Raw genomic sequence first — 27151 nt, forward strand, 5'->3', positions numbered from 1 at the left:
GTATGCCGCTGAGAACTAAATATAATTAACTTAGCTTCTATGGCTTAAAAGAAAGGGACCTTGGGTTTTTTAAGAAATTAAGTAAACTTTATTTGAAGACAATAGTTTGCAATACAATACTTCTAATTTCATGTCATATATTTAAATTCAACATTATTCTTGGATTATTCTTGTGCTTATTTTTTTCTCTAGCAAAAAAAATGTACTGCCAATATTTTAAGTTATGAATACTTCCTGGAGAAAGAGTTAAAGTTTTCTAGTCCAGAAGTAAAAGCAGTCAAAGTGGAAACCCCCTCCATTTTTTACATTTCCCAAGAATAGTCATTTCCTAATCTTCTCATAATACCCTTGAGGCATTAGACAGTGCTACTTAAAAAAGAGAAAAAATAGGAATTGATACATGTTTGATAGAAGTATAAGTAATAAAGGAAAAATATTAAACCAAACAGGTAGATTTATATTTTTTCCTCATTCTTGGTGTCTTCAGAATAACAGGATTATTTATCTTTATTGGTGAAGGGTTTTGATGATGACAAATAGAGTTTATTTTGTCTGTTTAACAGCTTATTTCAACACTGTGTTTCTAAATGAACCACCTCACTTTTTTATCTGAAAGGTGACAGCGTACTTATTATGGTCCATTTCATAAATACTCACAAATAGACTTCTTCATACCTGGGTGTGGCTATTTGGAGACACACAGAAGAAATCCTCTCAATGTGAATTACTTCTTGGATTCAGATGTTAAGGTGACATTGCTTAAAATAAAAGGGAAAATAAAAATCTGCTTGCTGCAGTATGCAGTTGGAAGGTTATAAAAACTGGGTCAAATATTGATATTTGCTTTTTGGTATTTTTGTCTTTTAATTGGCAAGTTAATAGGGGTACTTCCTTGGGTGAGATCATTTTCTGTGAGTTTGGGAAGAATCACTTCGCCTGTTTGCCAGTGGACAGACACATGGAAAATACATCATCAAAACATATGTTTATTTTTTTATTATGAAATATTTCAGTAATACAGAAAAAGATGAATAATACAGTTAATAGTCATCTACTCACGGTGTAATTGTCAGACCTTCCTGTTTTGTGTTATTTACCTTAGGACTTTTTGTTTTACAAAATAAAGCATTCAGGGCAAACTTGTAGCATTCTGTATAATTCACTCACTCCCCAGAGGTAGCCACTGTCCTGGATATGGTGTAGATCATTTCCATCCATTTATTTATTTGTTAGCTACACTATGTTTATCTACAAATATCATCATATCATTTTGTATGATTTTGACTCTTATACACATGGTATTTTATACAAATTGTGCTTTAGGTTATTTCATTAATTTACCATAAATTTTAAGATGTATCCATATTGATTTATACAGGCATAAGTCCTTTATGTTAACTACTCTATAGCATTCTATTATACAAGTTATCACTATGCTTAGATATCCATTCCCCTGTTGATGAATATTCAGGTAGTTTCCAAAAATTCTGTTCTAAGTAATCTTGCTGTGAACATCCTTGTAATTTTGTCCCAGAAGACACATGGGAGAATTTCACTAGGATTAGAATTTCTGGGTCATTTTGTTAGTTTCTTAATGCTGTTGAAACAAACAACTCCAAACGTGCTGGGTTACAACAGCCGAACTTTATTGTTTTACAGTTATAGAGATTAGAAGTCAGACATAAGAAGTCTCAGTGGGCACAATCCAGGTGTTGGCAGCGCTGTGTTTCTTATGGAACTTCTAGGGGAGAATTCCTTTCCTGCCTTTTACCACTTCTAGAGAGTGCTAACATTTTTTGGATTGTGGCCTCATTCCTCTGTCTTCCAAGCCAGTGATGCTGCATTGCATCTCTCTATTATTCCATTGTCACATATCCATTTGACTCTATTTCTGCCTGACCTCCACTTTTAACAACTTTTGTCACTATACTGGGCCCATATGAATAATGCAGGGTAATCTCCCTATATTAAGGTCATTTTATTAACATACTCAATTCCATCTGCAATCTTTTTTTTTTTTTTTTTTTAGTTTCAGCTAAATATTTAATGGGTTCACAGATGACAGATTCAAAAATGGTTTGTTAAAGGGCAGGCAGGGTAGAGCCTTAATCTATCGAGGTACAAATAACAAGGACAACACCAGTTCCCAGAATGACCCTCCTAGTCCATCAGCCATCTTAATTCTCCTTTGCTTTGTAAGTAGCATATTGACAGCTTTGGGGGATTAGGTCATGAACATCTTTGGAGAGGCCATTATTCTGCCTACCGCAGGTCATAGGGTATTATGAATCTTTCACTTGACTAGATAGGTTTAAATTGCCATTCTAAATAGTGCATGCATTACACTGTCTCTGAAAGTATATGAGAATTTTAGTTGTTCCATATCCTTGCCAACACTAGGATTTTAAGATTTTAAAGTGATACCCAGTCTGATGAATATGACTGGTATCTTGCTGAGCATCTTTTCACATTATTATTGACTGGTAAAGTTTTACTTTCTGTTTATTGCCCATTTCTTTTCTGTTTTAAATTGTTCTTTGTTAGTTTCTTTTGTTTTTTTACTGATTTATAGGTGTTCTTTATTCCCATTACTGTTTTTTTAGTTATTTGTACTGCAATATTTTTTCCTCAGTGTGATTTATCTTTATATGTTTTAAGAGTTTGTTTTATTGCATAAAGGCTTTAATTTCGAAGTTGACAAATTGTCTTGTTTAAGAAAGAATATCCTACTTGAAGTTATAAAGATATCCTTCTTTAGATTTTAAAATTTTGTGCAACAGAGCAGATTATACAATTTAATAATTTCTTTGTCGTAGATGTGTATGTTTCTATCTGTGTTTGTGAGATGTAGCAACACAAGTCTGATTTACTGAATTAACTCAGGTTTTTTTTTTTTTTTTTTTTTTTTTTGGTCTCTTTGCCATTTCTTGGGCCACTCCTGTGGCATATGGAGGTTCCCAGGCTAGGGGTCTCATCAGAGCTGTAGCTGCCAGCCTATGCCAGAGCCACAGCAACGCAGGATCTGAGCCGCATCTGTGACCTACACCACAGCTCAGGGCAACCCCAGATCCTTAACCCACTGAGCAAGGGCAGGGACCGAACCCGCAACCTCATGGTTCCTAGTCGGATTTGTTAACCACTGCGCCACAACGGGAACTACAGCTCAGTTTTATATAGACTGAAACTGAGAACCATGTAATTTAAAGATTGATAGGTTTATGAAATGCTATTACTAGGAAAAACTTTAGACATGATCTGAAACTGAAGCCGAGAGAGGCGGGGAGTGGCAATTCTAGAACTATTTGCGTTGACAGAGTGAACTGCATAGACAGTGCATTATATTTTCTTCACAGCAGAGCCTACCTTACCTTGAAGAGAAGTTTTCTACTACTGGTAGATAACTTAACTCTTGGATTGAGTCAAATAGTGGATGCTTACTTACATCCAAAAAAATAAAACATTTACATAGTAGAAATTTTTATGAGACATAGCAAATCAACTTTGTTTCTAATCAGAAAAAAAGACAGTATCAGAAGCAAAGAATAGTTGATTACTGTGGCTTTAATGCTTATTCATCTTACAGTATTTTATATAAATATAAAATTAACTAGACATCAGTTTTGTTGAGAATCACCTGTTTTCCCTAGAGAACACATTTTCTTATGCAACAAACATGCCTTTACTGTGGACCAGGTTCCAAAAGCGAAACATCCTTTAGCAAAGTCCCTCAACTTTTGTGTCTGCCCCTTCTCCAACTCTCTAAATGTGTTTATTTTCACAATATCATTTAATTCCTAGACTCTTTAGGGATATTCTTTAAATACATCAGGAATAAAATTAAGTGCATTTCTTATGCCCAAAATAAGCATCTCAAGAATTTTTCACTATTTTTTTCCTTAAAGGAGTGTTGTAGAGGAACTTAAGAGTGAGTGACAGTTGACAGAGCTGTGGTTGCCCAGCAACTGGCAATTTAAATATCTAGGAGCTGATATGATTTACCAACCAGATAAACAGCAAGGACTTTAATACAATCTTAAGGACTGTTACAGATGTTGCATTGAGCTATTTATATGTGTTGATCTGTCTCAGTCTATTTTAATATGTGCATATATATATGTACATATGCATATTTTTTCCTGCAGAACTGGGGTATGAAAGCAATGACTGTATTTCTTCCCCTGTGTGACATTAATAGAAGTTGCCTTCAATAAAATCATTTGTTTTAACCCCTTTGTTTTTATTCAGATACTCAGTTTCAAAGGAAGGTTTCTCACTCAGAGGGAATAAGTGTCCTGTGGATTGAGTGCTGTGTTTAAGTTCTCAGACTGTATTTATGTATTCAGTAATTGTTGTTACCTTATTTTTACAGGTTTCATAATTTGAAACTTCCCTCTATTTTTTGAAATGAAGTAGTAGTTGCTCTTTATTCTTCACAGGAATAATGAGTTTTAATAAGTTTGGCTCTGAGTGAGTTAGCCTAATTGATTAGTGTGTTTTGCTAATGGGTTCAAGAGGCTTCGTTCCATCATGAGCCAGTTAGCTTCCTAGAGCAGTGGATCTTCATACTCCTGACCTTCCTGACCCTCAGTGGACATAGCGTCTTCTAAGTAATGATAGAAAAGCTGCAACACATCAATAGTAGTAGTAATAATAATAATGATAATATAGTAACCCAAAGAGTGTCCCCTCCCTGCCGGAGGTCAGCACTATCATTTTGTATATAAACAACATGGTATACTTGAGACGCAGTTTGTATAAAATTCTGTCATCTTGCTGAGAATAGAAGGTGCTACATATAACCTATTACCAACATCCTGTTACTAGCACAGAGCTTGAGATAATTTTGAGGATAATTTTAACACTGAAAGCGTTTTATGATACAGAAATACAAAAGTAGATCATTTCAATCACAAAACATTTGAAGGACACAGCAAGGTAATTTTGAAATTGTTCCTTGAAATGTTAGAGTTCGTTAAGTTTTGAGGAACCTTGGGAAAGGACATTTTTACCAGTCATGCATGTTTGAATAAAATTTAGTATCCTAAAGCTGTTTGCCAGCCTTTCCAGGGTACTTTTCTCTTATACCTCTAATTAAAGTGAAAACTTTTCCCTTTCCAAATTCCTATAGTGCTTATGCTGTCCTATTCTTTTAAATAAATAATATGTATGAGGGCTGCAATGTTTCACAATTACAGGGGTCATTTGTAACACAGAGGTCCTGACTTTCGTAATGATATCTCACATTTATTGAGCACAGTACTAAATATTTGAAATACATTATCATTTGTCCCTAGTGATCCTACAAGTAGTTATTAGAGCCAGTGTCTTAACTGATAAGGAAGGTCAGAGTGGTAGAGTAATTTGCTTATAAAAATATAGCAAGAAAATGAGAGCAATGGAATTTGCATTACAGTCAGTCAGACTTCAAAGCCATTTTTCACTGTGTTATCCTCTGTGTAGGTTTTGCTGTTTCTTAATTACTCATACATGTATGTTATTTCTCCAGCGGTTCTCATTCTTTAGCTCACTTAAGAATCACCGTGGAAGCTTGTTAAAAATGCAGTTTTTGAACCCTTGTCACAAGGATTCTGATAGAGTAGATCCTAAATAAGGCCCACCTGTCTGAATCTAAGTTTTTAGGAGTGTCTTTAGGTCACACTCTGAGAAATCCCTGGTGTGAAATCTGTAAGACAGGAATTAGCTGAGCTACCTTCTCAACTCTGTACTGAAAATTCATAGTAAGCACTCAGCAAGTACATGTTAAATTCAAACATTGTTAAAACTGTTGCTCCTGTGCTAAAAATAGCCCGCAAAGTTTCATGGCATGAACCTGGGTGGACCTTAACTTGAATGTAAAGTTTGTGCAAGTTAGAAAAAGTCAATGCTAATTAGTAGGGTGAAGATCAAAGATATCTGACACAATGATTTATCTTTTCCCTATCAGTGTATTCTGGAAATTTAGGTGTATTCTGGTCTATTGTGTGTGTTCAAAGGCAACATATGTAGAAAAAGGAAAAGTGTAACTGAGAAAAGAACCAGAGAGGAATAGAACTGAGGTAAATCTTAGGTATAAAATTGAGTTCTTTGGGAGGGGATGAGAAGGAGATAAAGATAGGAGATGGGAGGTTAGTTCAACTCTTTGTGAATGTGGGTTCTTAGGAAAGGGATCAAAAGAAGTAAATTGTAAGTAACCTATACAATTGCAGGAGGTCTTGAAGAAGCCTAGTGGGAAAGAAGGCGAAAGGCAGGAGGATAAGGAGTAAAAAGCATCAGTGACAACGTAGGTCTTGGTTAGGGGATGGTTTTGTGTACCTCACATTTTTTGAGTGGCTCTGGCAGCTCAAGGCTCCTCCTGCTTTCCTTTATCCTGTAGGTATTCTGCTGTTGTCATTTCTTCCCCTGAGGTGCACACCTATCCATGTCTGAAGATGTGTCTTGGCTGGCTCAGAATTGGACTGAACACTAGCATTAGATAGAGTATGAGTAACATGACCAGTGAAATTCTGTCTGAAATAGAGAGAGAGGTCTTAGGTCTATTGAAATTCCCAAGATGTTCTGTTAAAACAATAGAAAAGTTCTTTAAAGAAGGATTTATACAGTACCCATGGAATATATTTCATGTTTCTCTTCAAATTTCTACAAAATGATAGTTGTTCCTAATTTACTATTTTTGATATTATGTTTTCCTTTCTATCTCTACCTAAATTTTTTTAATGTTAAAATTTATAGTTATATCAGTGAAAGATTAGAATAATCGTAGTATATTCACAATCATATGTGGCACAATATTTTTCCTTAGAGTACACATTTGCCTAATAAAAGAAAAAAGCAAAGAAAGGAAAAAGCTTTAGTAATTAGATCCCTGTTGTAACCCTAGGGGAGTGAGAAAGATTAATAGCTGTGCTGCAGAGCTCTGTTCCAGGGTGAGAGGCACCGTGTGTCACTGTTTTCTCCTGGGATGGAACTTGGCCTGAAGTAAAACGTGATTTCTATACTACTACTAATAATAATATCCAACATTTTTGAGCACCTGCTCCTTACCGACTACTTTACATTTATTTTCTCCAAGCCTCACAGCGACCTGGTAAGTTAAATAATTCGTGTTTAAACAACTGAGGCTCAGAGAGGTTAATTGACTTCTGGATCACCCAGCTAGTGAGACATTTTCCATGGGCACTTTGCTGCATGAAGGGATTTTCACATCCTCGGGAGGTAGTTTGCAGCATTAAAAAAAAAAAAAAAAAATCACAGAAAAAAATTTAAATGTATTAAGTTTTGAAGTGTGAAATAAAGAACCATGTCAATCTAAATTGCAACGGTAGATAAAGATCTTTTGTATTTGGCTGGCTGATCATGACCCGTGCCTTCACACTGGCAAGCTAGTAGACTGGGAGCCAGTTTCTTTTAAGCTTGCAAGGGGGCAAGTTTTCTGCAGAGAAGGTTATAGTGTACAGATTACAAAGCCCTCCTGCTGCACAGGTATCAGAGGTTGTCTGCTGCAAGTTCCTTCACTTCGACTATTACTTCCTTTTCTCAATTCTCTTTTGGACTTCTGTCTCGTGTGTATTTACAGGTAGACAAAGCTTTTTTTTAACAGCCCCTTTGCCATGACTGAGGAGGAGCCTTGTATGTCCTGCAGTTTCTAAGCATTGTGATTCTCGTTTTAAACTCAAACTGATGATAATGGTGGCTGTGACTTCCTGTTCCCTATTGTCCAAGAGGGAAGTTGCAGGTAGAGACTTTCAAAAGTCATAAAAATCAATGTAGAAAGGCTTTTTGATGAAATGGGCTCCATAGGAGCTGTGTGGGATATGACTTGTGTACTGGATACCCTGGGGCTAAGCCCCAGTGTTTTTAAAGTCGTGACTTATTAAGAAAAGGTCTATTTGTGTTAGTGCATCTCCTGAAGTTGGCAGAATTTTTTCTTATAAAATGAAATATTCAGCAGACCATTTATGGTGTTTTATATATTTTTATATACTACCATTGAGTTATAGTATAGGCTATGGGTTCCTATCTTAAATATGCAAAATACATGCATAACTAACTTCCAAACTGCATTCCCTGTTCTGTTGTTACACCCTGCAAGTTAGCCTGTGCTTAAATGATTCTCCTAAGTCTTTGAATGGAGCTTATTATTTGCTTTTAAAATGTCAGCACAGGGAGTATATGTGAGATATGTTGCCCTCCAGTGACCATTCTGTTCTTAGCTGTACTCTGAGAGTGCCTGTCCACTAGTTTCCAATCTCCAGAGACCCCAAGGTCCCCAGGGCCCTATTGTTTAACAGCTTAAGAATTGTCATGGGCATTACTTTTGCAGGCCTGCTTCTGCTACTGAAGTTGAAGGGGAACAAATACTCTTAAATCTCTGTATCTCATTCTCCTGTGTCTTAATAAACAGTGGTTAAATTATTTTGGTACAATTATGAATTGTGAAGTTTGTCTAATAAAGAAATAGATTTCCTTGGGCAGAGAAAAATCTGAAGCTAGTAAGGTGAGAAGCTGAAGCCTTCCAATGATCTGAGAAATCACTTTAGTTGAAGAGGTTTGGTAATGATTCTGTCTTGGACAACGTAATTCATAGACAAATTTTGTTTTTGGTGTCCAGTATCTTGCCCTTCATGAAGGACATATCTTGTCTGGGTCTGCTCTTTCTAGGTGGTGGTCTACACTCTATTTTTCTTCTTTATTTGATGTAAGTCAGACAATCACATTCTAGTCTTTCAGAACTTTAGATTAACAAATTGAATAAATGACTTTGGGATAAATGCCCAAAGTCAGGCAAGTACAGATTCACTGGTTTATCCCTTCCCCTTTAATAATTTATTGTGTATCTGTAGTACCAGGCATGGTGGTAGGTGTGGAGATTGCTGAGATGAGATAGTGCAATTCCTGAACCAGGGAATGTAGTCTTAGGATAAAAGTACTTCACTAATATAAGAAGTGCTATTATTATTTAACATAAGGGGTTTCTTTATAGGTATGGTATAAGACACGGTGGGAATATAGATGAGAAAGCTGACCTTTTACTTGGAGTGACTGGTTAAAAATTCACATTTGAACATGGCCTTAAAAATAGAGGTGATAGTATCCTTTGGGAGAGGAGGCACAAAAGCATGGAAACAGAAATGTGAATGATACTATGCAGGAATAATTAAATCTCACATTCAGCTGTGTGCTTTGCGGCAGCCACATGGGTACTTATACAAGTGGCTGATTTTTATAGTGCCCAGCAGTAATTAACAGTGTAGAATATCATCCGTGGAATAATGACAGATTGTCTAGAACCATACCACACACATAGCACAGTTATGTGTTAAGAAAAGGAAGGAGAGAACATGGGGTGAGATGAAAAGATTATGAAGAAATGTGGATGTCAACTAATTAGTTTACACATCACCACATTTTTTTTTACTCATTCATTTGTTCAGACATTCCTTAAAGGCAGGGATACCAGATAGAAGGCTAAAGAATGCAATTAAGAATGAATGATTACTTGAGTCAAGGCAGTGTTCATTGAAAGTGAAAGGAGAGCTGAGGTATCAAATATTTTTAAGACATCAGTTCTGGCTTTGGTGGTTGTCTATGGGAAATGCAAGTAATTACAAGAGAAATTACATGGAATCTGAGCTTTCTGTCGTGTGTATTCAATAAGAATTTGTTGAATTGAATAGAACGTTAAGAGTGATTTTTCTTTTCTTTCTTTTTTTATTTTTATTTTTTGTCTTTTTGTCTTTATAGGGCTGCACTTGAGGCATGTGGACTTTCCCAGGCTAGGGGTCCAATTAGAGCTGTAGCCACCAACCTACACCAGAACTACAGCAACCCAGGATCAGAGCCACGTCTGTGACCTGTACCACAGCTCACAGCAACGCCGGATCCTTAACCCACTGAGCAAGGCCAGGGATTGAGTGCGCGTCCTCATGGATGCTAGTTGAGTTCATTAACTGCTGAGCCATGATGGGAACTCCAAGAGTAATTTTTCTATCAGAAAGTGGGCATAGAAGGAACATACTTGAACATAATAAAGACTGTATATGCCAGACCCACAGGTAACAGCATACTCAGCCATGAAAAGCTGAAAGCAATTCCTCTAAGATCTGGAATAAGACAAGGATGCCCATTCCTGCCACTTTTACTCAGCATAGTTTTAGAAGTTCTAGCCACAGCAATCAGAGAAGAAAAAGAAATAAAAGACGTCCAAATTGGAAAAGAAGTATAACTGTCACTATTTGCAGGTGACATGATACTATACATATAAAATCCTGAAGATGCTACCAAAAAAACTTCTAGAGCTAATCAATGAATTCAGTAAGGTTTCAGGATAAAAAGTTAATATACAAAAATCTGTTGCATTTCTATAACCAACAACAATAAAACAGAAAGAGAAACTAATGAAACAATCTTATTTACCATTGCATCAAAAAGAATAAAACACCTAGAGAATAAACCTACTTAAGGAGACAAGAGACTTATAACTACACAAACTATGACACTGATGAAAGAAATTGAAGATGACACAAACATATGGAAAGATATACCACGTTCTTGAATTGGAAGAATCAATATTGATAAAATGATTATACTTCCCAAGCAATCTAAAAATTTAATGCAATCCTGATCAAATTACCAATGGCATTCTTCACAGAACTGAAACAAAGAATTTTAACATTTATTTGGAAACAAAAAGTACCTGAATAGCCAAGGCAACTCTGAGAAAGAAAAATGGGGCTGGAGGAATAAGCCCCCTTGCTTCAGACTATATTACAAAGCTACAGTCATCAAAACAGTATGGTGCTGGCACATAAAGGGACATATAGATCAATGAAACAGGATAGAAAGCCCAGATATAAACGCATACATTTATGGTCAATTAATCTATGACAGAGGAGACAAGAATATACAATGTAGAAAAGACAGTCTCTTCAATAAGTGGTGCTGGGAAAATTGGACAGCTAGGTGTAAAAGAATGAAATTAGAAATTCTAACACCATGCACAAAAATGAACTCAAAGTGGATTAAAAACCTAAATGTAAGACTGTTTACTCTCAAACTCCTAGAGGAAAACATAGAGCACTTTGACATAAATCAAAGCAATATATTTTTGGATCCATCTTTTTATTATTATTATTATTATTTTTAATAGTTATTTCTCCAATACAAATTTTTTTTCTACTGTACAGCATGGTGACCCAGTTGCACATACAAGTACCATTCTATTTTAGCCCATTATCATGCTCCATCATAAGTGACTAGACATAGTTCCCAGAGCCACACAGCAGGATCTCATTGCTAATCCGTTCCAAAGGCAATAGTTCGCATCTATTAACCACAAACTCCCAGTCCATCCCACTCCCTCCTCCTCCTCCTCGGCAACCACAAGTCTGTTCTCCAAGACCATGATTTTCTTTTCTGTGGAAAGGTTCATTGTGCCGTATATTAGATTCCAGATGTGTGATATCATATGGCATTTGTCTTTCTCTTTCTGACTTACTTCACTCAGGATGAGAGTCCCTAGTTCCATCCATGTTGCCGCAAGTGGCATTATTTTGGTTTTTTTTATGCTGAGTAGTATTCCATTGTGTATCTATACCACATCTTCCTAATCCAATCACCTGTCAATGGACATTTGGGTTGTTTCCCTGTCTTGGCTATTGTGAGTAGAGCTGCAATGAACATGCCGGTGCGTGTGTCTTTTTCAAGGAAAGTTTTTGTCTGGATTTATGCCCAAGAGTGGGACTGCTGGGTGGTCACATGGTAGTTCTGTGTATAGTTTTCTAAGATAGTCCATACTGTTCTCCATAGTGGTTGTACCAGCTTCCATTGCCACCAACAGTGCCAGAGGGTTCCCTTTTCTCCACACCCCATCCAGCCTTTGTTATTTGTGGACTTTTTAATGATGGCCTTTCTGACTGGTGTGAGGTGGAGTCTCGTGGTAGTTTTGCTTTGCATTTCTCTAATAATCAGGATGTTGAACATTTTTTCATGTGCTTGTTGGCCATCTGTACATCTTCTTTGGAGAAATGTCTATTCAGCTCTTTTGCCCATTTTTCCATTGGGTGGTTGGCTTTTTTGCTCTTGAGTTGTATAAGTTGCTTGTATATTCTAGAGATTAAGTCCTTGTCAGCAGCATCATTTGAAACTATTTTTTCCCGTTCTGTAAGTTGTCTTTTTGTTTTCTTTTTGGTTTCCTTTGCTGTGCAAAAGCTTGCCAGTTTGATTAGGTCCCATTGGTTTATTTTTGCTCTTATTTCTGTTGCTTTGGGAGACTGACCTGAGAAAATATTCATAAGGTTGATATCAGAGAATGTTTTGCCTATGTTCTCTTCCAGGAGTTTGATGGCGTCTTGTCTTATATTTAAGTCTTTCAGCCACTTTGAGTTTATTTTCGTGCATGGTGTGAGGGTGTGTTGTAGTTTCGTTGATTTGCATGCAGCTGTCCAGGTTTCCCAGCAATACTTGCTGAAAAGACTGTCTTTTTCCCCTTTGATGTTCTTGCCTCCTTTGTCAAAGATTCACTGACCAGAGGTGTCTGGGTGTATTTCTGGGTTCTCCATTCCGTTCCATTGGTCTGCCTGTCTGTTTTGGTATCCGTACCACACTGTCCTGATGACTGTGGCTTTGTAATATTGCCTGAAGTGTGGGAGAGTGACGCCTCCTGCTTGGTTTTTGTTCCTCAGGGTTGCTTTGGCAATTCTGGGTCTTTTGTGGTTCCATATACATTTTTGGATTGTTTGTTGTAGTTGTGTGAAAAATGTCATGGGTAATTTGATAGGGATTGCACTGAATCTGTAGATTGCTTTGCGTAGTGTGGTCATTTTTACCATATTAATTTTTCCAACCCAGGAGCATGGAATAGCTTTCCATTTCTTTACATCTTCTTTAATTTCCTTGATTAATGTTTTATAGTTCTCGGCATATAAGTCCTTCACCTCTTTGGTCAGCTGTATTCCCAGGTGCTTGATTTTTGGGGGTGCAATTTTAAAAGGTATTGTATTTTTGTATCCTTTTCTAATATTTCGTTGTTAGTGTGGAGAAATGTGACTGATTTCTGAATGTTAATCTTACATCCTGCTACTTTGCTGAATTTGTTGATCAGTTCAAGTAGTTTTGGGGTTGAGTCCTTAGGGTTTTCTATATCTAGTATCATGTCATCTGCATACAGTGACAGTTTTACCTCTTCTCTTCCTATTTGGATGCCTTTTATTTCTTTTGTTTGTCTGATTGCTGTGGCTAGGACTTCCACTACTATGTTGAATAAAGGTGGTAAGAGGGGCATCCTTGTCTCATTCCAGATTTTGGTGGACAGGCTTTCAGCTTTTCTCCATTGAGTATTATATTTGCTGTGGGTTTGTCGTACATGGCTTTTTATTATGTTAAGGTATGTTCCCACTATACTCACTTTGGTAAGAGTTTTGATCAGGAATGGATGTTGGACTTTGTCAAATGCTTTTTGTGCATTGTGTCCATCTTCTAAAGTAATGTAAATAGGAGTTCCCGTCGTGGTGCAGTGGTTAACGAATCCAACCAGGCACCATGAGGTTGTGGGTTCGATCCCTGCTCTTGCTCAGTGGGTCAATGTTCCGGCGTTGCCGCGAGCTGTGGTGTAGGTCGCAGACACGGCTCGGATCCCACGTTGCTGTGGCTCTGGCGTAGGCTGGCAGCTACAGCTCCGATTCGACCCCTAGCCCAGGAACCTCCATATGCCGCAGGAGTGTTCCAAGAAATGGCAAAAAGACAAAAAAAAATGATAGTAATAATAATAATGTAAATAAAAATAAGAATAAACAAATGATACCTAATTAAACTTAAAAGCTTTTGGATAGCAAAGAAAACCATAAAGAAAATTAAAAGACAGGAGTTCCCGTAATGGCACAGTGGAAACGAATTTGACTAAGAACCATGAGGTTGCAGGTTCGATCCCTGGCCTCCCTCAGTGGGTTAAGGATCTGGTGTTGCCATGAGCTGTGGTGTACATCGCAGACATGGCTCAGACCTGGTGTTTCTGTGGCTCTGGAGTAAGGCGGCGACTACAATTCCAATTCACCTTCTAGCCTGGGAACCTCCATATGCCATGGGTGTTGCCCTAAAAAAAAGACAAAAGACAAAAAAAAAAAAAAAAAAAAAAAAAAAAAAAAAAAAAAAAACACCAAGATGAAAAGACAGTTTACACAATGGGAGAAAGTATTTACAAATAATGCGATGAACAAGGGCTTAATCTCCCAGTTATACAAACAGCTCCAACAGCTCAATATCAAAAAACCAAACAACCCAGTTAAAAAATGGGCACAAGTTCTAAGTAGATGTTTCTCTGAAGAAGACATACAGATGACCAAAAGGGACATGAAAATATATTCTCATAGTAAAGAAGAGCAAATCAAAAGTGTAATGAGGTATCACCTCACACTGGTCAGAATGGCTGTCATCAAATAGTCTACAAATATGAGTTTGTTGAATTGAATAGAATGTTAAAAGTGATTTTCTATCACTGTTTCCTTCAGTTCCTTTTTTCTTTTTCAATATTGCTTTGGGTGTTCAGGGTATTTTGTGTATCCATGCAAATTTTAAAATATTTTGTTCTAGTTCTGTTAAGAATGTTATTGGTAATTTTTTTTGTTTTTAATGGGTGAACGTGTGGCATATGGAAGTTCCCAGGTTATGGGTCAAATTGGAGCTATAGCTGCCAGCCTATGCCACAGCCACAACAATGTCAGATCGAAGCTACATCTACAACCTACGCAGTAGCTCACAGCAAGGACAGATCCTTAACCCATTGAGCAAGGCCAGAGATTGAACCTGAGTCCTCATGGATACTAGTCAGATTCATTACCATTGAGCCACAATGTGAACGCCATCATTGGTAACTTGGTAGGGATTGCATTAACTCTGTAGATTGTCTTATGTATTATAGTCATTTTGACAATATCACTTATATAGAGAATATTTAAAAAGATAAAAATGAACTTATTTACCAAACAGAAATAGACGCATGGATATAGAAAATAAACTTGTAGTTACCAAAGGGGAAAGGTGGGGGCTGGATAAATTAGGAGGTTGGGGTTAACATATACACACTACTATGTATAAAACAGATAATCAACAGGGACGTGTTGTATATACCACAGTAAGTATACTCACCATTTTGTAATAACCTATAAGAGAAAAGGATCTGAAAAGGAATACATATATACAAACTGAATGACTTTGCTGTACACCTGAAACCAATACAACATTGTAAATCAACTAAACTTCAATAAAATAACAATAAAAAATAGGAATTCCCCCCAAAAAAAGTCAAAAATCATATGATCATCTCAATAGACGCAGAAAAAGCATTTGACAAAGTTCAACATCCATTCATGATCAAGACCCTCGCCAAAGTGGGTATAGAGGGAACATTCCTGAATATAATCAAAGCCATTTATGAGAAACCCACAGCAAATATAATCCTCAATGGGGAAAAACTGAAAGCCTTCTCACTCAAATCTGGAACAAGACAGGGATGCCCACTCTCACCACTGCTCTTCAACATCGTTTTGGAAGTCTTAGCCACAGCAATTAGACAAACAAAAGAAATCAAAGGCATCCATATAGGAAGAGAAGAGATCAAACTGTCACTGTAGGCAGATGACATGATACTATACCTAGAAAACCCTAAGGACTCAACCCCAAAACTCCTTGAACTGATTAATAAATTCAGCAAAGTGGCAGGATATAAGATTAACATTCAGAAGTCAGTTGCATTTCTGTATACCAGCAATGAAACATTAGAAAAGGAATACAAAAATACGATACCTTTTAAAATTGTACCACACAAAATCAAATACCTCGGAATACACCTGACCAAAGAAGTAAAGGACCTATATGCCGAGAACTATAAAACCTTAATCAAAGAAATCAAAGAAGATGTAAAGAAATGGAAAGATATTCCATGTTCCTGGATTGGAAAAATCAATATTGTGAAAATGGCCATCCTACCCAAAGCAATCTACAGATTCAATGCAATCCCTATCAAATTACCCATGACATTGTTCACAGAACTAGAACAAACAATCCAAACATTTATATGGAACCACAAAAGACCCAGAATCGCCAAAGCAATCCTGAGAAACAAAAACCAAGCAGGAGGCATAACTCTCCCAGACTTCAAGAAATACTACAAAGCCACAGTCATCAAAACAGTGTGGTACTGGTATCAAAACAGACAGACAGACCAATGGAACAGAATAGAGAATCCGGAAATTAACCCTGACACCTATGGTCAATTAATCTTTGACAAGGGAGGCAAGAACATAAAATGGGAAAAGGAAAGTCTATTCAGCAAGCATTGCTGGGAAACCTGGACAGCTGCATGCAAAGCAATGAAACTAGAACACACCCTCACACCATGCACAAAAATAAACTCCAAATGGCTGAAAGACTTAAATATACGACAGGACACCATCAAACTCCTAGAAGAAAACATAGGCAAAACACTCTCTGACATCAACATCATGAATATTTTCTCAGGTCAGTCTCCCAAAGCAATAGAAATTAGAGCAAAAATAAACCCATGGGACCTCATCAAACTGAAAAGCTTTTGCACAGCAAAGGAAACCCAAAAGAAAACAAAACGACAACTTACAGAATGGGAGAAAACAGTTTCAAATGATGCAACTGACAAGGGCTTAATCTCTAGAATATATAAGCAACTTATACAACTCAACAGCAAAAAAACCAATCAATCAATGGAAAAATGGGCAAAAGACCTGAATAGACATTTCTCCAAAGAAGATATACAGATGGCCAACAAACACATGAAAAAATGCTCAACATCGCTGATTATAAGAGAAATGCAAATCAAAACTACCATGAGATACCACCTCACACCAGTCAGAATGGCCATCATTAATAAATCCACAAATAACAAGTGCTGGAGGGGCTGTGGAGAAAAGGGAACCCTCCTGCATTGTTGGTGGGAATGTCAACTGGTACAGCCACTATGGAGAACAGTATGGAGATACCTTAGAAATCTATACATAGAACTTCCATATGACCCTGCAATCCCACTCTTGGGCATCTATCCAGACAAAGCTCTACTTAAAAGAGACACATGCACCTGCATGTTCATTGCAGCACTATTCACAATAGCCAGGACATGGAAACAATCCAAATGTCCATCGACAGAGGATTGGATTCGGAAGAGGTGGTATATATACACAATGGAATACTACTCAGCCATAAAAAAGGATGACATCATGCCATTTGCAGCAACATGGATGGAACTAGAGAATCTCATCCTGAGTGAAATGAGCCAGAAAGACAAAGACAAATACCATATGATATCACTTATAACTGGAATCTAATATCCAGCACAAATGAACATCTCCTCAGAAAAGAAAATCATGGACTTGGAGAAGAGACTTGTGGTTGCCTGATGGGAGGGGGAGGGAGTGGGAGGGATCGGGAGCTTAGGCTTATCAGACACGACCTAGAATAGATTTACAAGGAGATCCCGCTGAATAGCATTGAGAACTATGTCTAGATACTCATGGTGCAACAGAAGAAATGGTGGGGGAAAAACTGTAATTGTAATGTATACATGTAAGGATGACCTGACCCCCTTGCTGTACAGTGGGAAAATAAAATAAATAAAAAAAAAAAAATGAAAATAACTAAAAAAAAAAAAAAAAAAATAGGAATTCCCATTGTGGCTCCACAAGTTAAGGCCCTGACATTGTCTCTATGAGGATGTGGGTTCGGTTCCCTGACTCATTCAGTGGGTTTAAGATCTAGTGTTTGCTGCAAGCTGCATAATAGGTCACAGATGTGGCTTGGATCCTTTGTGGCTGTGGCTGTGGCTGTGGTGTAGGCTGGCAGCTGCAGCTCCAATTCGACCCCTAGCCTGGGAACTTCGATATGCCACAGGTGGGGCTCTAAAAAGAAAAAAAAAAAAAAAAGTTAAAACATTTGGGATGAGCAAAAAGAAAAAAGAAACCAAACAGGTTGAATGACAGAGATGAGATAGTAGTATACTGATAGGCCGAGATAAGGTAGGTAGTGCTTGATAGTTGCTGGATGAAAGTCTAAATTTGAAATAAGAGAAATGATTTGAGGGTAAGAGTGTACAGGCTGCAATCCTATAGGATACACAGATGTGTGCTAGAAATAGCCTGCCTGGCTGTTTCGATTAACAAGTAAAAACTCAAGTTGCCTGGTTGTTGAAAAATGGTTACACTTGTATTTCACCAGTAGGAGAAAACTTTCAGTCCAGAATTTGATCATGGTTTAGAGAGAGTGACATCTCTCACAGAATATAAGCAAGCTATACTACTTAGTTTAATTCTGAACTTTCAGGTACAAACTATTGGGTGTAAGATTGGCTTCTAGGATGTATTGTATAACATGGTGACTATACCCAGTATTTTGTCTTTTTCTTTTTTTTTTTCTTTTCTTTTCTTTTCTTTTTTAGGGTCATACTGACAGCATATGGAGGTTCCTAGGCTGGGGTCAAATCGGAGCTACAGCTGCTGGTCTACACCACAGCCACAACAACTCGGGATCTGAGCCGAGTCTGTGACCTACCCCACAGCTCACAGCAATGCTAGATCCTTAACCCACTGAGCAAGGCCAGGGATCGAACCCACAACCTCATGGTTGCTAGTTGGATTTGTTTTAACTGTGCCACAACGGGAACTCCTTTTTTTTTTTTTTTTTTTTAAGGCCTGCACCCACTTCATGAGGAGGTTCCCAGGTTAGGGGTTGAATCAGAGCTGTCTCTGCCGGCCTTTGCCACAGCCACAGCAATGCCAGACCAGAGCCGCGTCTGCAACCCACACCACTGCTCACGGCAATGCCAGAGCCTTAACCTACTAAATGAGGCCAGGGATCAAACCTGAGGCCTCATGGACACTAGTTGGATTCGTTTCTACTGAGCACTATGGGAACTCCCAATAGCCAGTATTTTGAAATAACTGGTCATTAAAGCATAACCTTTAAAATTGTATAAAAGATAAAAATAATACTTTTTAAAGAAAAAAAGTGATTTTCTAGTGTATTTTCTCTAAAAATGAAATTATGGTAGAATTTCAGGTTCTGAGGCATAGGACAGAGTTTCTAGGTCTGATGAACCTCCTGAAACTCAATACCCTGTACAGTGGATGCCATGAATTGAATCTGCCCCTTAAGCCTACTATACAGAGGACCTGGGACTAGTGGTTCCAATCTCAGAAGAGCAGGATTTGCAGATACATGTCAGTGGCTTTGTAGGCTGAACTGTGCTTTACAATGTGACCTAAGTCTGTGAAAGATATATTAGAAACGCATAGTTTTTGTTAACTACACAGACTACAAAAATATTCTACTTTCTCATTGACATCCTGTCCAAAATAATGCCACTTGCCTGAAAGGGAAAAAAAAAAAAGGAAACAGAAATAAGAAGTCAGGTCACAGTTTTAAAAAAACTGATGTTGGAGTTCCTGTTGTGGTGTACTGGGTTAACGATCTTGCTTATTGCTGTGGAGGCACAGGTTCAAGTCCCAGCCCAGCACAATGGGTTAAGGATCTGGTGTTGCCACAAGTGTGGCGTAGGTCGCAGCTCTGGCTCAGATTTGATCCCTGGCCCGGGAACTTCCATATGCTGCTGGTGTGGCTGAAAAAACCAAAAAGCAAAAATAAAGATTGTAGTGGTCAGATGAAGTCTAAGTCAAATATGAAAGCTTATACTGTGACAATCCTTGTAGACATTCATTATAACTTTTCAATTTATTTGATTGTTTTTGTGATTGAGTTCAGTCTATTCAATGGCTAGATAAGTTCTTTGGTAAGGACCTGTAACTCAGTGAGTCAGTTCTGAAATTGTGATGAGTAGGTAGGTAAGTCTTGGTATTCATGAAGCTTTGTTAGAATGACCTGTAATCCCCTATGATAAAACAAAGAGATCACTGGACTAAGAGGCCAGTCCTCCCATTTGTCAGCTACATGTCTTTGAATAAATTCCTGAAACTCTCATTAGCCTCAAATTCCTCATCTGTAAAATGGAAATAAAAATGGTTTCCTCAGTCTGTTCCTGAGGGCTGTTGCGAAGATTGAGGAAATAATCTTTATGCAATTTCTTTATGACCTGTAAGGCTCTGCTGATTTGCCATGTTATTACTATGGAATAGATCTTGTAGGTGGACTGGTTCAAGGACCTGTGGAACCACCTCCACAATGATCAATGATGTTAATGAGAGAGGGTAGTCTGGGCCAGTGTAATGTGTTAATTTCCTCACTTTCCCTGTCTGTACAGGTAAGCTAAGCTGTTGCAAGATGTCACTTCTTTGGGCTGTTGCCCTGAGCTATATCCCAGGACAGTATAGAAATAATTTACTTATGGACAGCTGACCAAAATGTAGTCAGAGATGACCTTTTTGAAGCCAAAACTCTTAGGCCCTTATTGTAGATTTGGGTGGTTCAAGGAATATAATTGAAAAATAATGCTTCTGGAATCTCAGTGGGTAAAAGATTTATAGCATCGGTTTTGCACTCATTGTGTTTGTATTTATGTCATGAAATGTGCATATATATACATATATAAATTTTTACAGCATAGACAAATTAGTGTGAAAATTAATTGAAACTATTATTGAAGGTGGATGTATTTCTGTATCTGCTTTAATAGTCTGTACTTACAATCAGCATAACTTTCTTTTTCTTTTTTTCACTTATCTACCCAAGAGAAGGCTGGTTTCCTAGACTTATCATAAGAATGACTAATATACAAGGGAAAACTTTCCTTTCCTAAGAAAATAGTCTATTTCTCTCTAGTCCATTTAGATAAAGAAGTGTGGGAAGGTTTAAGAATAAATTCCCCTTTCTCATGGACAAATGTTCCCCTACTGACACAAGCAGCTCAGAACGGTCTTAATTTGTGTCAAATTCTGTATCAGTTTTGAATAGGGCTGCTAACCCACTAATTTTGCTGTCTATGAATAGAGGGAAGCTTGTGTGTACACACATGCACACACACACAATATGCATATACACGTAGAGTATCGATACCCCTGAAACATTGGAAACATTTTAGGAGAGCTCTTTAAATGACCATATGTCAGTTATGCAGCTATAGGTTTTGTGATAACTTTGGTTTAATGTGGCTCATTGGGAATGTAGATGTAATAAATGGAAATTAGTATGCATCAACTAGTTTCATAGAATTGCATATTAATTTTCTTTATAATAGTGTTCAGATAACAAGGCTTTCATAATTTTAGAAGAATATATTATGATTAGGCAGTTATTAAAAAGGTTGAATGGCAAGGAGAGTAGTTTAAATTTTAAAAAGGTATTTAATGATGGTATTTTGGAAGCAAAATTTATATTTCTGTCTGAGATTCACTTTGCAACTCAAGTCTAGAGCTATGAAGATGAAACTCAGCAATTATATAACTAGACATGAATCAGCTTTTCGTGGACAGTTGTTATGTGTGTTTGTGGAAATAAATGGCAGAAGTATGTAGAAATAGAAACATCTTTTTAATTTTGGATTTTGGAATAAATAGCAAAACTTTGGCTTTGGTATGTATTACCACTGTTCAGCTGTTGGAGAGTATTGATTCAGTTGAGTTGTATTTGTAAATATGCAATGTCAATTGTACAAAGCAACATTATTGATTAAAAAGATTTTTTTTTTAAACAAAATAGCTATGCATCCAATGGGAGGTACACTTCCATGCTGCTTCATTTACATTTTCTTAAAGTTTCCTGTCCCTTCCCTTTTGTTATTTTTAATTTAAAATCAAGTAATGACACTGAGAATCAAGAATGTATCAAGAGCATTTATAAATATTTCAGTTGCCATAAAGAAATTAAAATGCCAGATAACTCCAAGTCCACACTCACTGATTTTAGATAGTCTATAAATTCAAATCTCACTCAACTTTTTTTTTTTTTCCTTTTTAGGGCTGCACTTGCAGCATGTGGAAGTTCCCAGGCTAGGGGTCAAATCAGAGCTGCAGCCACCAGCCTATGCCACAGCCCCAGCAATGCTAGATATGGGCTGCATCTGTGATCTATGCTGCATCTTGGGGCAATGCCAGATCCTTAACCCACTGAGCAAGGTCAGGGATTGAACCCACATCCTCATGGATGCCAGTCAGGTTTGTTTATGCTGAACCAAGGGGAACTCCAAATCTCTCTCAACTTTGATTTTGCATCATTACCTTTTAATTATGAAGCACATGACATCTCAATTTTCTCATCTATGAGGGTGGGGAGGGAAGTTACAAGTATCTATTAGTATGGTTGATGTGAAAATGATACAAAATATGGTAGTATGTGTAACAGTACTTTGTAACAATAAAGAACTATGCAAATGATGTTATTACTTTAAAGTATGACATTGACATCTTTTTATGTAGAAGCTACTATGAGAATATCTGTTTGCTGATACAGAAATCAAAGGAATTTTCCACTCTTCAAGTTTCATCTTTTTTTTTTGTAGAAATATAACTTTCTTATGAACCTGGAAATAAAGATTCTTTAAATAATGCTGACAAAATAAGCATATCAGTATAATATTTGAAGGAGATTTATAAAAACTTACATTATATTGTTTCTAAATTTTAATGTATATCCAGCGCAAAAGATGTGGTAAAAAGTAGCCTGATAGAACTGATGACTCTACTTAACTCTTAATTGTTTTTAATAACTAGCATACTTCTATTTTGAGGCCATTTGAAGTATTATAGGTATTTTTAGTGATGTTATATAGTTCTTCAAAGGAGATATGTATTTATATCCTGATTTATACACTTGGGCAAAAATAGTAATAACACTTTCAAAATACTGAAGGGAAAACGAGTCACAATAAATATGTTGGATTCTCAAGATAAGGAGATGTACAATTCTCAGAGTTACAGCATTCTGTCTATAAAAATAGTGCAATTGGGATATACTATTTTTGTAAGAAACTAATTAAGTACAACTTTAAAAGTTTCTTCTTCCTCTTCTTTTTTTTTTTAAACTTTGACGTTCCAGTAAACTGTGAGGAGAATGTCCTTCCAATTGCTTTTCCTCTGCTGCAATGTCTAGAAGTGAGAGTATATTCAAATTAAAAGCAGAAAGTCCCTTAAATTCCTTTCAAGAAGTCCATCCTGTAAGTGCCACTCCTAGAAAGACTATGGTTGTTATTACTTTTGGCTGGAACAAGATTGCAAAAGACTTCAAGAGGAAATGGAAGTTGTAATGGGACTTTTCGGTCACCCTTATAGTTTATGGTGTGTTTGTTCCATTTTTTTTTTTTTTTAATCCATTGAAACTTTTTTGTTTGTTTTTTGTTTTACCAACAAGTCCTTGTCTGTAGTAACCTTTGACCATGATAGTTAAGGACACTATGTAATAAGATACCTGTATCCCAAAATTGCAAAAAAAAAAAAAAAAATTCTGTAATAATGATAACAGCAAACAAGTTAGAATAGGAAGTACATAGGAAGCTAATTATAATTATGTGAAGTGCTTTTTATTGATGTGAAAATGATACAAAATATGGTAATATGTGTAACAGTACTTTGTAACAATATTCCCTATTATTTTACTTTGATGTTTGCAGTATTTTTGTGCTTTAAACAGACTGGTAAATTTGCTCTTTTAGAAATGAAAACTTAAGATTGATGGATTCAACCTGGCCTCAAAGCCTCTAGGTTGAGCTGTGGCTGAGCTGAGACTCTAAGGCTGGTTCTCTGTTTATTTTCCTGGGTGGCTTGCCATAATCTATATAATATACATTCATTTTTCTATGTTCTAGGTTTCCCCTTTCCCAGCCTCTCGTGGACCAGCGTTGCCAGCTGAAGGAAGGTTGTGAATCTGCATCCCAGCCCATTAGTCCTTCTCCTGATTCCCGTGATGAGTTCACCAGTGCAGCCTGGTCAGTTTGGTTGTTTCTTAAGCTATTAACAGATGTAATATGAAAGATGTTGCTTTGTGTTGCTTCAAACCAAGCAATTTAACTTATGAAAGGACTTTTTATTCTGATGAGGATGTGTGGATACAATGAATTTTGAATTTTGTGTTCTATAGCTAATCCTTTGTTATGTAACCATCTTGCTTTCCAGGCAATTAATTTCATTTGAATTATTATCTGAGCACTGGGCTTTAGTTCTTCTGCTAATGTAACATTTGGATTGAATTTTATGAAGTTATAAATATTTATTAAATATGTTGTAGGCATCTAATTCATATCCATAGTCTTTCTGAGTCCGTGTCTGTATGTTTTAAATTGTGTCATAGGCTTTGGATATCAGCTTGTGGACTCATTTTCCTCCTCCTTCTCTTTGACACACAGGAAGGATATTTCTCCTCCCTGCCCTTCTTTGCTGCCACTCCTGTTTCCTACATACATGTTTAATTATAATCTCAGCACCTGCTTCCTCTGAGTCCAGTGTAATGTGTGGCTCATGTAGTGTTGTGATAAGCACAGCCAACACCCATTTCTCCAGGAACAGGGTGTCACTTTGGGAACAAACACAATCCAAGTCTTAAAAATGATGGAGTAGTTTCAGATATCATATGTTAAACATAGAGAAATTTAAAAAGAATTTTCTGTTTGAATCATTGTAGGAGTATTTATTTCTATATATTCTTTAAAAAAAAATCTCTCAGCACGTTGGTATCTTTGAGTTATCCAACTCCTGAGGTTGAAGCTAATGTAATATTTTATTCAGAGTTTATAAAGGGAAATCTTTTGCCAAGATTTTCAGTCTGTGGAGTGCCACACCCAGATCAGCTGCTCTGGAATTCCAATGTCTCATCAACCTTTCCCAGAGCTCCAACAGGCTGCCAGCTTGTATGTTGAATTTGGAACTGAAAGGTTTTGGCGCGTACAACTGTAATTGTTGATTCTAAATGATGTAGTAAAGATATTCCAGAATCTTTCTTCACAATCATGATTTATAATTGGCGTTGTCATCTGAATAAGCACATGAAGAGTTACACAGGCCTCTTATCTCTGAGTCCTTGCAGTGCAGTGTTTCTCCAACTTTAGCATCACTGGGAGGGCTTGTTAAAATCAAGCCCCATTCTCAAAGTTTTTGATTCAGTAGATCTTAGGTGGGTCCCAGGAATTGTGATACTTATAAGTTTCCCCCCGGTGAGGCTACTGCTGCCTGAGGACTACACTTTGGAAAGCACTGATCTAGCTTGCTAGTCCCGTTCCTTCCTCCACCTCTGCTTGCCTCCATCCTCTCCTCCCTCCACACCCCCACCCTTACAGGCAGCCCTCTGTGCATTACTTATCACAATTATGGTGTATTATTACTGTCCTTTCTATTGAGTTGGACTTAAAATGATGTGTGTGTTTTATATATGCATATATTACATTTAAATATACATTATATATTGATTTGTATATAACTTTAATGTTTCAAAATTACATAATTTAAAAGAGGCATTTAATTTAGAACTACCATAGTCAAACATTTTTTTTTCTTGTGGTAGAATATGTTAGAGTCATTAAAAACATATTACAAGCAATTGGAACAAATTGGCTAAGTATGAATGTGGCAGAAAATTTCCTCCATTTCTAAAGTTACTGTCTAAAATTTATATAGGGGATTGTCTTTAATTGTAAAGGACAGAAACTAGACTTTTATAAAATTGTCCCTGTCCCTTTATTCTCTGCCTTCCTCCCCCATATCCTGTCCACATTGTTTACCTCCCAGTTTTACTTCACAGAAGAGTGGCAGGGCAGATTGAACCATGGGAAAATGGAATTTTTGACAGTGACAGCAACTGTATCCAAGTGAAACATTTGAAATGGCATTTCTATGTAATCATTAAATGGGTAAAAAGTGCAGATACCCTTGATGGTTGAAGGTTGAAGGATGCAACTATATGGGGAAATTTTGAATCCAAATTATAATTAAACCCAATTTATCATACTTAACTAACTTGTAAATAGTGCAAGTACAGCAATTTCAGTGTCTATATGGTCTTTTTTTAGCATCTTTCTAGGATGTATGGACTTGGACCCACTTATTTTTTTCTTTCCTTTTTAAATTTAAGTATAATTAATGTATAATAATATTTATTTTACAGGTTACAGTATAATGAGTCACAATTTTTAAAGCTTATACTCCATTTATAGTTATTATAAAACATTGGCTATATTTTCTGTGCTGTATAATATATCCTTGTAGCTTATTTTATACGTATTGGTTTGTACCTCTTAACCCCTTAACCCCATATTGCCCCTTCCCTCTTCCCTCTCCCCACTGGTAGCCAACTAGATTGCTCTCTATATCCCTGAGTCTGTTTCTTTTTTGTTACATTCACTAGTTTGTTGGGTTTTTTTTTAGATTCCATGTATCTGTCTTTCTTTGCTTTGTTTCACTTAGCATAATACCCTTCCAGTCCATTCATCTGTTGCATATGGTAGAATTTCACAATGGACCCACTTATTTTTAATGCGAAACATGTAATACCATTAGACACTATCGTAAGTGGTTAGACTTCCAGTTTAACCCATTGAACCCTACTTAAAGATAACTACTTTGCAGTGAATGAATACAGAAAAATTTTGACAGCCTTTGAAAAAGAGAATCAATACAATGTAGTAAGGAATATTTAAAAATTTTGCATGTTTAGAGAAAAGTGGACCAATTTGACAGGAAAACAAACAAGTGAGAAAATTTGATGGAGATAGTTCATGTGAACTATGGGCACCTTAGATCATTTCTCAGAAGGATCAGCATTACTTCTAATTTCATTCTAAAAGTAATGATTTTGGGGAGGCCAGTGTTAGGGTGATTTCACTATTCCTTTTCTCATCTTATGTATGGAACAGAGGGAGGGTAGAAGTGAGATTTTCATTGCTAACTACTTAAGAGATAAAGTATACTGGGAAAGAAAACTATAGAAATGGGGTGGGTGTGTGTGTGTGTGTGTGTGTGTGTGTGTGTGTGTGTGTAAAATACATGGTCAGAAGTAACATTTACTGAACTTTGTGAGATAAAGAAGAAAAGGAAAACAGAAGAGTGCATGCATCTAACGCTTAAGGGAGAAGAAGGAAACATGATTAAAGAGGATTTGAGGTTAAATAGAAATCTTCTTGTCCATGCAGTGTATGTTGTTGGTTATGTAGAAAGTGGCTGTGAAGTCATGCTTCAAGGCGCATGTGAAGACAGAGATGTATATG

General features: G+C 36.8%; 1 protein-coding gene across 13 annotated transcripts in view; it reads left to right on the plus strand.

The window, feature by feature from the left end:
• Positions 1-27151, plus strand: part of HDAC9 (histone deacetylase 9) — a 967336-nt gene that overhangs the window by 56091 nt on the left and 884094 nt on the right. For all 13 annotated transcript variants that reach the window (XM_084977200.1, XM_084977210.1, XM_084977211.1 and 10 more), the window contains exon 2: positions 23765-23884. In XM_084977200.1, the coding sequence (XP_084833326.1) occupies positions 23863-23884 (22 nt within the window). In that variant the 5' untranslated portion in view covers positions 23765-23862. The remainder of the gene's footprint in view (positions 1-23764; positions 23885-27151) is intronic.

This window comes from Sus scrofa, chromosome 9 (assembly GCF_054392235.1).
Source record: "Sus scrofa isolate SSC_HxYL_T2T_F1_AM1 chromosome 9, Sscrofa_HxYL_maternal_Yorkshire_Landrace_v2.0, whole genome shotgun sequence".
Classification (NCBI taxonomy): Eukaryota; Metazoa; Chordata; class Mammalia; order Artiodactyla; family Suidae; genus Sus; species Sus scrofa.